The following is a 13,858-nucleotide window of genomic DNA, read 5'->3' as shown; positions in this document are numbered from 1 at the left end:
GATTCTTTGGATCTGAACAAAGGACATAGATGGATATGAAGACCGTCGTTCATGTATATATAAGCAGTGATATACTCAGTCTTAACTGTCGCCACTTGATTCGAATTTCAGCAATTCCATATACACATACCATATTACTTGAGATTTCTCTGCCACTTATATAAAGTAAACATGCCTTTACCATCTGAAGTGACTGAGGATGCCAGATCGTCTGCTGCAGATACTGGCTCCGCCTACCCGTAAGTAATCATAAGGACCACAAAGGTTTGCTCGACAAGATTGACTGCTCATAGCTGACCAATCAAATGTTCAAAGGGGATCAAAGTAACACCGCCAACCCATCAAGTGCCCCTGAAACAGCTGAGTCTGCTTGGCTGCTAAAGGAGACCCTAAGAGAGGTCGTTAGAGCAAATCACAGCTTAGCTGACCAGAATCATAGCTTAAGAAAGGAGAATAGCTATCTCACCTGCATCGTTGCAGGAGCCACTGCCCTCACTCTAGCAACAAACTTTTACTGGCCTGGCTTATGGGCAGAGTGCAAACAGAGCTTGGCTAAAGAGCAAAGTATGAATGAAGCTTGTCCTACTGAGACTCGATATGTTCGAGTCGCACTCCCTCAAGAGCAGGTGGCAGCTCTAAACCTAGGTACTGCTGCCGCTACTGCGTCTGTACATAGTATTGATGGACAGGATTTCGCTGAGTATCGCACGGATGGTCTGACCTTGTATGTCCCTAAGACCTGCTCAGATCCATCTACTGCTACAGCTACTAATCAATAGGTAGAGTATGTATATGAGAAACTCATTGTATATCCTTCAACTTGTATATCTTGCTATCGGAGAGACAAGATGATGATAGGAGGGTGATCATATGCATAAACTTTGTGCAGCAATCGAGTATACCAGTATAACAAATTAACAGATTAACAGATTCACACCGGTGATAAGCGTGATACCCAAAAAAAAAGGAGACGACATTAACAATTCAGTGCTTGAAATCTATTTTTGTCCATTCTATCTTGACATTTAACAAACGCTGTGATATATCTTTCAAGTTGACATTCGTACGAGATGAGCAGTATCAAATCAGCTGATGTAAGAGCCTTGCTCTTTGATATGGATGGAACCTTACTCGGTGAGCAATTCATCTTCATTCTGTTATTCACATTCTGATTCTAAAACTGAAACTTGAAACGTTTTCAACAGATTCTACTCCTGCTGTAGAAGCTACCTGGGCTTATTTCGCCAAAGAATATGATCTTGACCTACACGAAGTTCTGAGAAGTGGGTGTAACTTGCTAGCTCAGTGGACGCTCCAGAATTAATTGCTTTGAGCTGATCAAGTATATTTAATGATAGCTTCTCACGGTGTAAGGACGATAGATAACATGAAGAATTGGTGTGGTATCACTGATCCTGTCGAATTAAGGGTGAGTCGTATCTTCTTAAACCACATTTGAAGAGTCAGCTAAAGTATAGGTGAATTATAGGACGCAGTAGAATTGTTCGAAGGAATGATAGTTAAAGAAGCTCAGGAGCTTCAGGCCGCTGGAAAAGAAGGTTTGGTAGCTTTACCCAACGTTTTGGATTTGCTAAATAAGGTGAGGTCAACATATCTTGCTAATACTGTGCCTTTGCTTTGTCTTTTCCTCGCACCCCTCTTTTCTACCAGCCCCCGCCCCCGCCCCTGCCCCTCGCTTTCCCACCCTCTTTGCTCCTACAATGTCTCTCCCTTTTTACTTGTTCTCTATTCTGCTTTCAGGCTGACCCCTCATCTACTTCAGCTCAACACTTCTTCAACTCCAGTATGGGCAATAGTGACTTCAGCTACCAACCTCTACGCATCAGCAGCGCTTCCCACAGCTGGAATACCGAAGACACCCAAATTGATAACTGCAGACGATGTCACTAAAGGCAAACCTCATCCAGAACCATACTTAGCTGGTGCAAAATCTCTTGATGTTGATGTGAAAGACTGTATGTCGATCCTTTCATCCATCTCTCCTACTCTATTTGACTATGTTCTCTTGCCGTTTCATTCATGAATCGTACTGATAACTCCTACAGGTATAGTCGTTGAGGATGCTCCCTCAGGCGTCAAATCGGGAGTCGCTTCGGGCGCCAAAGTCTTGGCTACATGTACTTCACATTCAAGAGAATCATTACAAGGTCTAGGTGCTGAATGGATAGTTACTGATTTATCAAAGTGAGTTAGCTTTCCCCGATATAGAGAGTAGATGAGCTGATATCCGAGGGGTGATGATGAAGGGTTACCTTGGAAGTTGAGAATGGAAGAGTTCAATTGAAGATAGATGAAAGTCCATGATCCATCTTCTTGTTTGTATTCACGTAGAGATGTTCTGATTAGCAGTGGTCGATAATTAAAGAACGATAGTGAATAGAGAACGAGTCGACTCGATATGGACAGTAATCCACATAGCATCGCATTGCATAGTATATCTACATGTATGGAATATGGGGTATCGCTACAAAATCTCGAACGGATTGGCTTAAACCATTTCTTTGCCTCTTAAAACACCTAAACAATCTCTGCCTCACAAACATCAACGATTCCGAAACTATATGATCGAAACACCATGTCAGCTGTTTGCCACGGCCATAGGAATGTACACAGTCAACTGACTAGATGGACGAATGATAGCCTTTCTAACTCATACTTCCCAATACTTTGAATGCTAGCGCTTTCAGTATCTATCCAGACATGTTAGCTATGAGTTTGCAATGAAAAGGACCAGGCTCCCAACACGTACCTCTGCCTTTTGTCCAGCTCCCAATTCCCTAAACACTTCTCCCACTGCTCGTCCTTTAGCATCCCGAACCGCACCTAATCTGTTTCCAGCAAAGCCTGTTTCTTGTCATCAGCTTCCACCGCGTGGCTATGTGTATATGGAGCTGCACTGGTATAAGAAACGTACCTCCTGCTACTGCACCAGGAACATTTGCTACTATATAACCTATAGCAGCACCTGAAGCTCCACCGACCCATGACCACCAAGGTCTTACGTGAGCTACTTCAGGGGCGAGCCTAGATGGTAACACGGATATCAGCTATGTCCGCAACTGTTGGGCACTGCACTAGCTATTTGATCCAGTTAAATGAGGTTGAGATAACACTTACATCTCCTCGAACACATCACCGAACACACCGTGAGCATCAGGTCTTCCACCCATACCAGCTCCTGCACCAGGTCCAGCGTTTGCTCTTCCACTTGGACTTGGTTTCTCGCTTGACGAAGTACCTGTGCCTGTTCCAGTAGCATTTTGGAAGAATTGAGAAAAGTTTTCGAAGAAGTTTCCACTTGCTTGTTCTTGTTCAAACTCTGATGATGCATCATCCGTAAATGCTGAGCTGGGCCGAGAGTTGCATAAAGCGTCGTACTCCGCTCGTCGAGAAGGGTCAGATAAAACGTAGTACGCATCAGAGACAATTTGCTAGATGGCCAGATAGGTGGGTTAGCGCTACTCTCAAAAGGTGTGGGTTGTCAAAATAACAAGGGAACAAGTCAAAGAGGATCATAGCAGATTAAAGCAATGTATAGAGACCACCAAGATGACAGCACCACCATTCACAACACCAACGGCACCAATCAAGAGCATATAACGATTCTGTTCTGGAGAGGATAGTAAAGGCACAGGCGAGAACTCACGAATCTCTCAGTAGCTTTTCTTCTCTCTTGAGGAGTAGCATTTGCAGGTAGCCTATCGGGATGAGTCTTCAACGATTCCTTTTTATACGCTTGACGGATTTCATCTCTATATCAGTAAGAATAGTAGGTGAGCTCCTCTCTTCTTGGTAAGATATAGTGCATCCACCCACGCTGTAGCCCTTGGTGAGACGTTCTAGAATGCATTGCAAGATCAGTACCATATAGCTCATTAGGAAAACAACAGCGATATAACTTACGAGAATGGTATAGTACTAAAGGGGGGAAGAAAGGGTTAGTCGTCAGATACAATTCATGTGGAAAAGGAAATGTCACTGACTTGAGGTAGAGAAGAAGCCATGGTGTGTATACCTCCTATAATGCGTGTGACAGCAAGAGCAGTAAAGATGGAATGAATTCACAATATACTAGATGTAAGAAAGAAGGATAAACACAATGTTGCTGGAAGTGAAGAGTAATATGAGTATGATGATGACGTTTGGGAGAAGGTGGCAAAATCCCACGTGACAGAAAACACGGAGATGGGAATGGAGAACTCCGTTCTACACAACATCTTTGACAAAGTGATCGGCCATGGTATCGTGAACTTGGTATAGATATCCTACCCCTCTTGCATATCTTGTATGACAGGAACAACGCTCATCAAGCTACCAAGACCCCGAACTGAAGCTCAAAATGTCTGTCGATGATATATTCGATGCCGCAATCGAACTGTCGTTCAACACCGGAAAGGGAGGCGCATGGGATGATCGAGAGCTGATTAAAGCTAGTGAAGCAGCGATGAAGGAGTTTCACGTCAGTGTCATACTCTCTCCATGGCAACCCGCGATCATACTTGTGATCACGTGAGATACAAAGCTCATGCATCGTCGTTGTAGGTACATCATCCTGGACCTGGAAGCTGGTTAGATAAAGCAACGGCAGCTTTGAGCGCAGGAAAGAAATTACCTGGCGCAGACGATTATGGGACATCGTAAGTTATTATCTCGTCTGTGTCTGGTCATACGTAAGATATCAAGCTGAAACAACTTTCGCGCTAGCTGGTATTCAGCTTCGTTACCTGACGAAAGTCCAGCCCTACCTGAAGCCGAAGCTTCAACTTCGACGCAGACTCAATATGATAAAATACAATATGATCAACCAACACATAAGAAGAGACGTACACAGAGGAACAATCGCAACATTACTGGAAGTGAAAGTAGGAATAGGAACGGGAATGGGAATGGAAATACGAATGTGATAAATCCTTACGCACCGACAACAACGAGATATTCACCTTCATATCAACCTCCTTCTCCTACGACTCAAACGCAAAACGACACTACGATGGCAAATGGGCGCGAGGAGGAAGAACAAGACGAAGAGGAGGAAGAAGGAGATGAGGAATTTGACGCCGAAGAAGATGATGATGATGATGAAGAAGAAGAAGAAGAATATGATGAAGACGCAGAATGGAATATTCAAGACTATCCTAACCCACAACCTCCACAATCCCAACAAAATCAAAATCGAGATCAAAACCAATCGATTCCTCAAAACGGAAATGGGTATGACCAATTATTCCCTTCTTTAGGTGTATATCCTCCTGGAGGAATAGTCAGAGAAGAAGCTTTAGGTTACGCTATGACAGCGCAATATTGGGCTGGATATTGGATGGGTGTAGCTCAATCACAAATTCAGCCTCCAGTTCCCCAAAGTTCAGAGAAGAAAAAGAAGAGAAAGAGAAAAGTCAATAGTGTTGTTCATGCAGAATCAACGCTTGTGGATCCAATTACGAATGGGGAAGGTGCTGAGGATGGGAGTAATATCAAAATTACGAAGAGGTATTTCAATAAACCTGTGATTGCTGGATTAAGGCGTTGATACCATCTCACAAGACAAGCTTTCACCACGTCCACAGACTTGGTTGCTCATGTTGTCAAATAACCTTCCATCAGATACTCTGCACTGCCTTGATGCGCGCATCAAGACGGCTTGAAAACATAAGCAGGGAATGGGAATCGAAACGCATGCAGCTATCACTCTATCATCATGTAGTCAATCAAATGCATCCCATTCAGATCAGCAAGTATCGCTTACGTGTAGACCTGTTTGGAGCTGTCGAGCAAGCATGTACAATTTCTTTTACAACTGCATGCATCAACTTCTTCCGCTAAAATATGGTACGGACTGGTGCACGCTGGCCAGGCATGTAAAAGTGATCCAGCTTGTTATGGCAGTCAGCTGTCAAGTTGAGAATCACCAGATTGTTAACATGCAGGTTTTGTGTTGAGCTCAGTTTATTGCTTTGTGCAGTTCACGATCATCGAGTGATAGCGTATTGCTAAACTCTGTGTGCATTGTACATTTACATCTTTTTTTTTAACCAAGCACTCTGCCCAAAGTATTCTTCATCATCCCTCCAACCAATTGGCCGCCTATACCCCCGAATCCAAATCCTAGCAGATTTCCACTAGATGCAATTCCGGATGCGAACCTCTTCTGAGCATCTCGATCGGCATAGCTAGGAAAATGTCAGCTTAGATTTCGCTTCGTAAACGGCCATGATCAAGCTCACGTGAACCCTAACAAATTGGAGAGATTGAATACCAGTGCTAGGAGTACTATCGGTAAGAAACTAGTCACGCCATGAGCTTAGATGCGTTGCTTCGACGTGGATGACAATCAACTGACGAAACATTAAATTTCAATAACGAAACGATGAAAAGGGCTAACCAGCCTAAAGGATAGGCGTAAAGTGCGATCTATGGAATGTTCAGTCTCATTGTCTTCATCGCGTGTCCATCGAGTAGAGGAAGCTTACCCAGAACATCCTATGGTAATCATGATCAGCTTCGAGCATTTCGAGGCGAATTCTGTTGTTCAGCTCACTTGGCATCTATTACATTAGCAGGTCTCGACGGCTGTAAAGTATGGTTTCACTATCAGCTACTGTCCTTTTGCCAGAAATGATCAGGACCACTAGCTCACATCTCTCGATTCGAAGACCCATGAACTTTCACCTTCTTCATCTACTTCATTCCAATATCGTAATCCTACAAGCGTACGACCAGCCACGTTCTATATGGGAGCTATCTTAGCTTGGGTGATTGAAAGTACGATAAGGATATACTCACTCTTGTATTCCAGAAATCGAGTGAAAGTAATACCACAACTACAACAATCTGTTCATACCTGTCAGCTGCGGTCATGTGAAAGAAGCTACCTAAATTCCCAACTAACACTCAATACGTAGTTGTCAGTGACTGAAAGATAGGTTCATCAGCTTGTTTCACGCTTTCAGTGAATCGGTCTTAAGGAAGCTGACTCACAGAGCCCACACAGTACGTAGACCGCTATAGCTGCACTTCTAAATAAATAAAGGCAAAATAACGATAATGGATGAGAGGATTGTTTCAGTATTCCTCTCTACAACAGGACGAGATTAGACGTATAAGCTTATATTCTCTGCGTCTGGAGAAGATAGATAGCTTACTCACAATACCGCCTTCCTCCACATTTCCTATACCGGTTGCTGCGCTCCCACTAGCAGTAGTTCCAGGAACTAAAACTACAGGCTCGGAAGCTCGGGATGATGCACCTATCTTTCCGTGAGGCAATGTAGGAGCTTCTTCATCGGGTTCTATGGTCCCAGACAAGAAAGGGGTCGATGACATGATGCTAGAAAGGGACAGCTGTGCAGTCTTAGATTGGACAAGAAAGAAGAAGAGAAAGAAAAAGCAAGAACGAAATTGGAAAGTTGGGAAGATAAGTTTGACGCGTTGACGAGATGGTTGTTGATGGTGACGACAGAGGTAAAAGCGGAGATGTAGCACAACTCCACGAGAGTGGTATCACCGTTTCTTACAGCTAGTAAAAGCATTCCTCTTGTGCAAGCCATCCAAGATGAATCAGAGCGGGATGCAAGATGGACAAGGTAGGCACGATGTGATATGATACATGCTTAGTTGGTGATGCTATACAACGAATTACTACTATACTGGTTGTATTCTCCTTTCATCGTCGAGAACCTTATCCTCCTTCTAGACGGGAGTCTCCTACTCTCGCATCTTCAGCTTTCTGATATTGCCAGCTATCTCTTTACATTTCCTGTTGATTTACGGTACATCAGCTGAAAAGATCACACTGTGGAATGGATTCAAAGCTGGAGCTGAAAACTCACCTTTTCAGTAAATCAGTTTGTTTTTTCCTCTCCTCGACCTCTTTCTCCATCATCATGACCAGAGTAGATTCACTTTGAGTTTGACGTAGTTGGTTCGATGTTATCATCATGGTCGCGGCTAAGTTACTTAGGTGTTGGATATACTGATCATTCATATCATCGTATTAGTTAATTCCTAGGGGTCGAGCAAGGTGATTGTTCGAGAAACGTGTTAACTCACTTGATCACCTTCATGAGCCCAACCGCTATGCATCAGTTCATCAGGAGTTCTAGCAGACGATGTCAACACATCCAGTAATAGTAAGATCGTGTGAAGAAATGATGATAAAAGTGTGGGCAGTGACTCTTGCGGAGAAGGAGATGAATGAAACATCTTTGGTATACCGATACTTTCGACCGTCGGTATTTCGGGTTTCGTCTAATTGTTATTCCGAGATAGTAAGCATCCTCATTATGTACATATCCATGGAAAGGACATATCATGTATAAAGGTGATACGATGGAACGGAGGAATCTTGGAGATTGGTGCTTGGCATTCCAGTGAAAACTCACAGTATACATATTACCGAAACACATCCATCTTCCATCCTCTTCCACCCATCCCGCTATCGGTTTCTCCAGCTTGCCTTTCAACGTTTCAACTTCTATCTTCTCTTCGTCATTCAAGTCAAGTTCTATTCCATTCTCAACTTTACCTTTCCCCTTCTCTTTGCCTATTATAGAGGTTCCAGTGAGAGATTCATATCGACCTATATTACTGGATGTGTAAGATTGCCAATATACAGGGGGAGGCGGGAAGAGTGTATTTGTGATTGGTAATGCTTCTTCTTCGCTTGGCGGTCCACTCATATCGATGTGCACTCCAATTTCAAAGTGTCGTGAACAAAGATGAAAATGATATATAACTGTACGAGTAAATTATCTTTTTGTGATCAAAGATAACCGCGAGGACGGAATCAAATTTACCCGATTGAAGCTGCTGAAAATAAATGAATAACATTTGACAATATGGGATTCATGGAATGAAATACGAGCGATAACAGGTTGTCCATTCACTTCATCCACTGCTGCATGCATCTTCTATTCCATCAGGCGACTTGATCATCACTACTAACATCAGCAGAAGATTCTGAAGTCGTCTTGACTGATCGCGCTCTCTTCTCATGATTCTTTTTGGTAATCTGAATAATCGATAAGCAACGGTGGATTACAGAAGATGTATCACTTACAGGTCGAGATCCACATTTCTCTCTTTTAGCTTTTCCTTTCACTGACCTGATGGGGCTTCTGGATGACCTAAACTTGATGGATTTGGGTGTAAGAGGGTAATTATCTTCGGAATCAACTGAAGTTAAGTCAGAACTAAGAGAATCATCAATATAAATTGATTTGATAGCTGTTTCAACGGGAACAAAAGTAGTATTGTTAGGAATTGAACTTGAAGTTGAAATTGAAATTGAGTCTGCTCCTTTGGCTGTCTCTAAATTAGCGATTCTTTTTTGGAGGTCTTCATTTTGAGTTGTCAGTCGATTGATGGTTTCAGCCATGGGGATCAGATAGGTGATTAGGTTCTGAAGAATGTCAGTTTGGAAGGTAGAAGTAGTATATACTTTCGCGAATGAATCAGCGAGAGAAGTAAGTGCTGGTTGATCAGGTCGAAACACGTCTTTGCCCTGGTATGGACAGTTGAGTCGTTCATCGTTCAATTGAGCAATTCGAAGGAGAAGATCTTGCATTTGAGATAATTGACCATTGTTCATCTTGCTAGCTTTGGAAGTTGTTACAGGGTGTCAGTAGGTTAGATTGATCCACAATTAGATATTTACGTGTAACAGCGACAGTCAGTATAGTGACAGAAAGGCAGAGGAAGACGAGCTCGCAAGGGGACGGAAGAAGGAAGGAATAACGGGCAAAGAAGAGAAGGCGGTAGGTAAGGAAAAGGCATTTCTCACCGTTAGTGAGCAGGTCTTGATGATCAAAGTACCGGGATGCCAGATCAGCTGAAGTCTTTCCAGGGATCAAGGTCGAGGTAACGAACAGAACAGAATGATGAGAAAGATGAAAAAATGGAGAGACGAAATCAAAACTTCAGCGTGAGGTAAAATAGCAGAGTTCACCGTGAGTTCAAAGTGGCACTTCTTCTGCTTCCACTTCTCATTCGTCGATCTCGGGTATATTAGTGATGAAGAATTGTGCATTGCACAGGTGATGGACAGAATGGAAACAACTTCATCGTTCACAGATGCATGATATATGGAAACCTATATAGAAGAGAAAAGATGGCAAACGACTCGAATCTTGATAGAATGGTCAGTTCACAACATTTACTTCTTCTTGGCACCCTATTACATGATGAAACGTTAGCAGAACTCTATGCTTTTCATTCAGAATGACAATCGACTCACAGCCTTCTCGGCGGCTTTGGTGACTTTTCCACCCTTTCCATCGGTCTTCTCAACTGATCTAAAAGTGGCCAAGGTGTCAGCGCATGCGAGACCCCTGAGGAGGTATAAAAAACGGATGACTTACTTGATGACACCGACGGCAACGGTTTGTCGCATATCTCTGACGGCAAATCGACCGAGAGGTGGGTACTCAGTGTAAGCTGAATAGTTGAGAAAATCAGCGCTGTTGTATTCTCAATAATGGACAGACAAGCTTACATTCGACACAAATAGGCTTTTGGGACACGAGCTTGACGATAGCGGCATCTCCGGACTATTAAGAGAAGTCAGCTACTGCGTATGGTGTAGTAAGGGACAACGGCTTACCTTAACGAATTTGGGTGAAGCCTCCATTACTTTACCAGTTCGTCGGTCAATCTTCTCGATGAGCTCAGCGAATTTACCTGTGGATCAGGTCAGCTGCAAATTAGAAATGACGAAAAGGAAATAAGACCGTACAGGCAATGTGGGCAGTGTGACAATCAAGAACGGGTGTGTAACCGGCACCGATTTGACCAGGGTGGTTAAGAACGATGACTTGAGCGTTGAAAGAAGCAGCTTCCTTAGGAGGATCTAAAGGAAAAATTATTAACGCTCAAAGTTCTGTGGCCGCAGTATGAGAACTAGAGACTCACCTTGTTTGGTGTCACCACAGACGTTTCCTCGTCGGATATCTTTGATGGAAACGTTCTTGACGTTGAAACCAACGTTGTCTCCGGGAAGACCCTCGGGGATTTGCTCGTGGTGCATCTCGACGGATTTGACCTCAGTGGTGACCTAGTTAGGTTGTTGATGTTAGCTGTTTGTGAAAATTTGTATCAGCAAAAAAGGGCAGACTTACGTTGGCAGGGGCGAAGACAACGACCATACCGGCCTTGATGACACCGGTCTCAACTCGACCTACGGGCACCGTACCGATACCACCGATCTTGTAGACATCTTGGAGAGGAAGTCGAAGAGCTTTGTCGGTGGGTCGGGTAGGGGGCTCGATGGCGTCAATGGCATCGAGAAGGGTCTTACCCTTGACAACACCGGCCTTGGTCTCCTTGGTCCAACCTTTGTACCAACCCATGCTGTGAAAGAAGTGAGACGTCAACGGATGAGCAAATAGAAGAAAAAGGCGAATGAGATAAGTCGAGATATGAAGGGGAAGAAAGAGAAGTGCCACAATCGTGAGTGGCCCAACGGAATAAAACAAAACTCACTTGTCGGATTCCTCCAACATGTTGTCACCGTGCCATCCGGAGATGGGGACGAAGGCAACAGCTTTGGGGTTGTATCCAACCTTCTTGATGAAACCGGAAGCTTCCTTGACAATTTCGTTGAATCGGTCCTCGGAGTATTTACAGGTGTCCATCTTGTTACAGGCGACAATGAGTTGTCTGACACCGAGGGTGAAAGCGAGAAGAGCGTGCTCTCTGGTTTGACCGTCCTTGGAGATACCAGCCTCGAACTCACCGACACCGGTGGCGATAATGAGAATGGCACAATCGGCTTGGGAAGTACCAGTAATCATGTTCTTGATGAAATCTCGGTGACCGGGAGCATCAATAACGGTGACTTGGTATCGAGGGGTCTCGAATTTCCAAAGAGCGATATCGATGGTGATACCTCTCTCTCGCTCGGCCTTAAGTTTGTCAAGAACCCAAGCGTATTTGAATGAGGCTGTAATTCAACGCGTCAGCGGGGTATTCCGAGAAATGTGATCAATTAAAATTTTCACTCACATTTACCTAACTCAGCGGCTTCTTTCTCGAACTTCTCGATGGTTCGCTTGTCGATACCACCACACTTGTAGATCAAGTGACCAGTGGTGGTAGATTTACCGGAGTCGACGTGACCAATGACGACGACGTTGACGTGTAACTTGTCCTATTGAGGGATGATAGTCAGTTGCCGAGACATCGAGATCGTCGAATTGGAAGATCAGCACTCACTTTACCCATTTTGAGTGTTTTTTCTATTTCAAAGTGAAGAATATCAGCGAATGATGCACAACCACGGGGGGATGCAGCAATTACAGCACCAATGGTGCACAAAGGAATCGGGGAAAGGACTGCCACGTTGGTTTGAAAATGTTTTCGATGATATGGAAAATTTTTCTTGCCACCGTCAACAAGCCCTTTTCATCTGTTCCAGCTTGCTTGGTCACTCCTCCGAGCGATGAGGACGATGAATAAGTGAATTGCACAAGTTCAAACGAGTCAAGTCGACTTCAGATGCCCTTTACACGCCACTTCCTTATCGCTCCACAAAACTCGTCGGATGTGACTTTCCAAGCCGTCCCAAGACTCCCAAACACATCCAATTTGCGATTGGTTGATAGTAATGAACGTTGACTCACATTTGTTTTGTTTTAAAGGAGGAAGAGGATGATAGAGAAGAACTCTTTTTGATGAAGAGAAGAAAGAAAGAAGAAGAAAAAGAGGAAAGCGGACGATTGGGGGTGGAGTACCAGGGGGGCTATATGTTATCTCATTCAGTTTGGGATAAAATGATTATATTCATCCAACTTTTATTCAATTTTTCATTTGGTGAAAAAAAAACTTCGTTTAGGGGGTACCCAAAAACGCCGAACTGGTGTTGCGGGTACTCGCCGATTGTGGCATTACTGTCTTCCAAAAGGGTATGACAGACCCCCAGTGCGTCAGGAGTCCTCCTAGACTAAGAGCAAGACCGTTATATGGGAACCCTGACCAAGTGGTATCGGCGGATTATGGGGGGAAAATCCTTTAATCGTAACCGATCCGGATCCAAGATACCTCCACTCCAGATGTCCATCGACATGGGGGGGTTCGCATGTATACGAGTTGAAAGTATAAGGTTAAACCTCCACATAGAACGCTATCATCATCCTTGATCACCCTGCGCAAAATTTGCATTACATACATAGGCTGAATCTAATATTAGTGGGGAGAGACGAGTCGGACTTCCAACTCTCGATATAGGAGCGCGACTTCGAAGGAAGACTGGCAAGAAAGGAATCGTCATGGATCAAACGAACCTGTCCGTTTTATTTGTCTGAACCTCCTACCGCACCGTACTTCATTTGATTGCCTTATAGCACTCTTAGGGCTGTTTGTGTGCTTGTGAGGGAAAGTTGTTCGTATTTTTGCGCCACGTGCTCGAAGAACCAATCTCATCTGGATGTTCACCCAACGTTGCACAGTCATTGGGATTCTTTCCACCATATAATCCGGATGTGGCAGATTGAAACATGGTGCATAAGAGATCTGATACGAAAAAACAGACTGAGTATGTCCGAAGTTTGAGTCTTAGACCATCTCGAGCAGGGCTGCAGAAGAGGTTCTTCATTGAGTGATGAACGATACGCTGATTCACTACTTGATTTGAATACCTCTACGGTATGATAATATGACGGGACCCTGTGAGCCAAGGTGAATGGTCCTAAACAAGTCGACAGACTTGACTAGAAGCAAAAATGAACCGTCCAGAGCGACGACCTTCATCCAAGCCGTCGTGTTCCTGGGATCTTTATCACGTTTATAGGTCAAACTTCGAATTGACCATAATTTTGTACCATTTGGTAGACATGATGGCGCCAAC

General features: G+C 43.9%; 8 protein-coding genes across 8 annotated transcripts; 3 read left to right on the top strand and 5 right to left on the bottom strand.

Moving 5' to 3' along the window:
• Nucleotides 1-199: 199 nt before the first annotated feature.
• IL334_001315 (uncharacterized protein) lies at nucleotides 200-779 on the top strand (the record flags this gene model as incomplete). Its single annotated transcript, XM_062933072.1, has 2 exons — nucleotides 200-239; nucleotides 316-779. The coding sequence occupies 2 exons, from the start codon at nucleotides 200-202 to the stop codon at nucleotides 777-779; spliced, it is 504 nt and encodes a 167-aa protein (XP_062789123.1).
• Nucleotides 780-1,070: 291 nt separating this feature from the next.
• IL334_001314 (uncharacterized protein) lies at nucleotides 1,071-2,325 on the top strand (the record flags this gene model as incomplete). Its single annotated transcript, XM_062933071.1, has 7 exons — nucleotides 1,071-1,134; nucleotides 1,206-1,283; nucleotides 1,359-1,429; nucleotides 1,490-1,600; nucleotides 1,784-1,976; nucleotides 2,067-2,205; nucleotides 2,268-2,325. 7 exons carry the CDS (start codon nucleotides 1,071-1,073, stop codon nucleotides 2,323-2,325), a joined length of 714 nt encoding a protein of 237 aa, XP_062789122.1.
• Nucleotides 2,326-2,666: 341 nt separating this feature from the next.
• Nucleotides 2,667-4,025, bottom strand: IL334_001313 (uncharacterized protein; the record flags this gene model as incomplete). Its single annotated transcript, XM_062933070.1, has 8 exons — nucleotides 2,667-2,711; nucleotides 2,771-2,865; nucleotides 2,936-3,045; nucleotides 3,139-3,452; nucleotides 3,668-3,773; nucleotides 3,838-3,860; nucleotides 3,925-3,939; nucleotides 4,005-4,025. The coding sequence occupies 8 exons, from the start codon at nucleotides 4,023-4,025 to the stop codon at nucleotides 2,667-2,669; spliced, it is 729 nt and encodes a 242-aa protein (XP_062789121.1).
• Nucleotides 4,026-4,360: 335 nt separating this feature from the next.
• IL334_001312 (uncharacterized protein) lies at nucleotides 4,361-5,548 on the top strand (the record flags this gene model as incomplete). Its single annotated transcript, XM_062933069.1, has 3 exons — nucleotides 4,361-4,480; nucleotides 4,564-4,658; nucleotides 4,726-5,548. 3 exons carry the CDS (start codon nucleotides 4,361-4,363, stop codon nucleotides 5,546-5,548), a joined length of 1,038 nt encoding a protein of 345 aa, XP_062789120.1.
• Nucleotides 5,549-6,046: 498 nt separating this feature from the next.
• Nucleotides 6,047-7,341, bottom strand: IL334_001311 (uncharacterized protein; the record flags this gene model as incomplete). Its single annotated transcript, XM_062933068.1, has 10 exons — nucleotides 6,047-6,188; nucleotides 6,243-6,302; nucleotides 6,359-6,429; nucleotides 6,489-6,498; nucleotides 6,557-6,588; nucleotides 6,656-6,745; nucleotides 6,802-6,849; nucleotides 6,908-6,930; nucleotides 6,997-7,093; nucleotides 7,165-7,341. 10 exons carry the CDS (start codon nucleotides 7,339-7,341, stop codon nucleotides 6,047-6,049), a joined length of 750 nt encoding a protein of 249 aa, XP_062789119.1.
• Nucleotides 7,342-7,722: 381 nt separating this feature from the next.
• IL334_001310 (uncharacterized protein) lies at nucleotides 7,723-8,696 on the bottom strand (the record flags this gene model as incomplete). Its single annotated transcript, XM_062933067.1, has 4 exons — nucleotides 7,723-7,774; nucleotides 7,848-7,990; nucleotides 8,068-8,265; nucleotides 8,400-8,696. 4 exons carry the CDS (start codon nucleotides 8,694-8,696, stop codon nucleotides 7,723-7,725), a joined length of 690 nt encoding a protein of 229 aa, XP_062789118.1.
• A 239-nt stretch (nucleotides 8,697-8,935) lies between these two features.
• IL334_001309 (uncharacterized protein) lies at nucleotides 8,936-9,607 on the bottom strand (the record flags this gene model as incomplete). Its single annotated transcript, XM_062933066.1, has 2 exons — nucleotides 8,936-9,028; nucleotides 9,077-9,607. The coding sequence occupies 2 exons, from the start codon at nucleotides 9,605-9,607 to the stop codon at nucleotides 8,936-8,938; spliced, it is 624 nt and encodes a 207-aa protein (XP_062789117.1).
• Nucleotides 9,608-10,171: 564 nt separating this feature from the next.
• On the bottom strand, nucleotides 10,172-12,237 carry IL334_001308 (translation elongation factor EF-1 alpha; the record flags this gene model as incomplete). Its single annotated transcript, XM_062933065.1, has 11 exons — nucleotides 10,172-10,189; nucleotides 10,253-10,310; nucleotides 10,377-10,452; nucleotides 10,511-10,565; nucleotides 10,619-10,695; nucleotides 10,751-10,864; nucleotides 10,927-11,068; nucleotides 11,133-11,364; nucleotides 11,497-11,956; nucleotides 12,019-12,163; nucleotides 12,229-12,237. 11 exons carry the CDS (start codon nucleotides 12,235-12,237, stop codon nucleotides 10,172-10,174), a joined length of 1,386 nt encoding a protein of 461 aa, XP_062789116.1.
• Between the last annotated feature and the right edge of the window lie 1,621 nt (nucleotides 12,238-13,858).

Source organism: Kwoniella shivajii, chromosome 1 (assembly GCF_035658355.1).
Source record: "Kwoniella shivajii chromosome 1, complete sequence".
Lineage (NCBI taxonomy): Eukaryota > Fungi > Basidiomycota > Tremellomycetes > Tremellales > Cryptococcaceae > Kwoniella > Kwoniella shivajii.
This window is presented reverse-complemented; position numbering and strand designations above follow the sequence as displayed.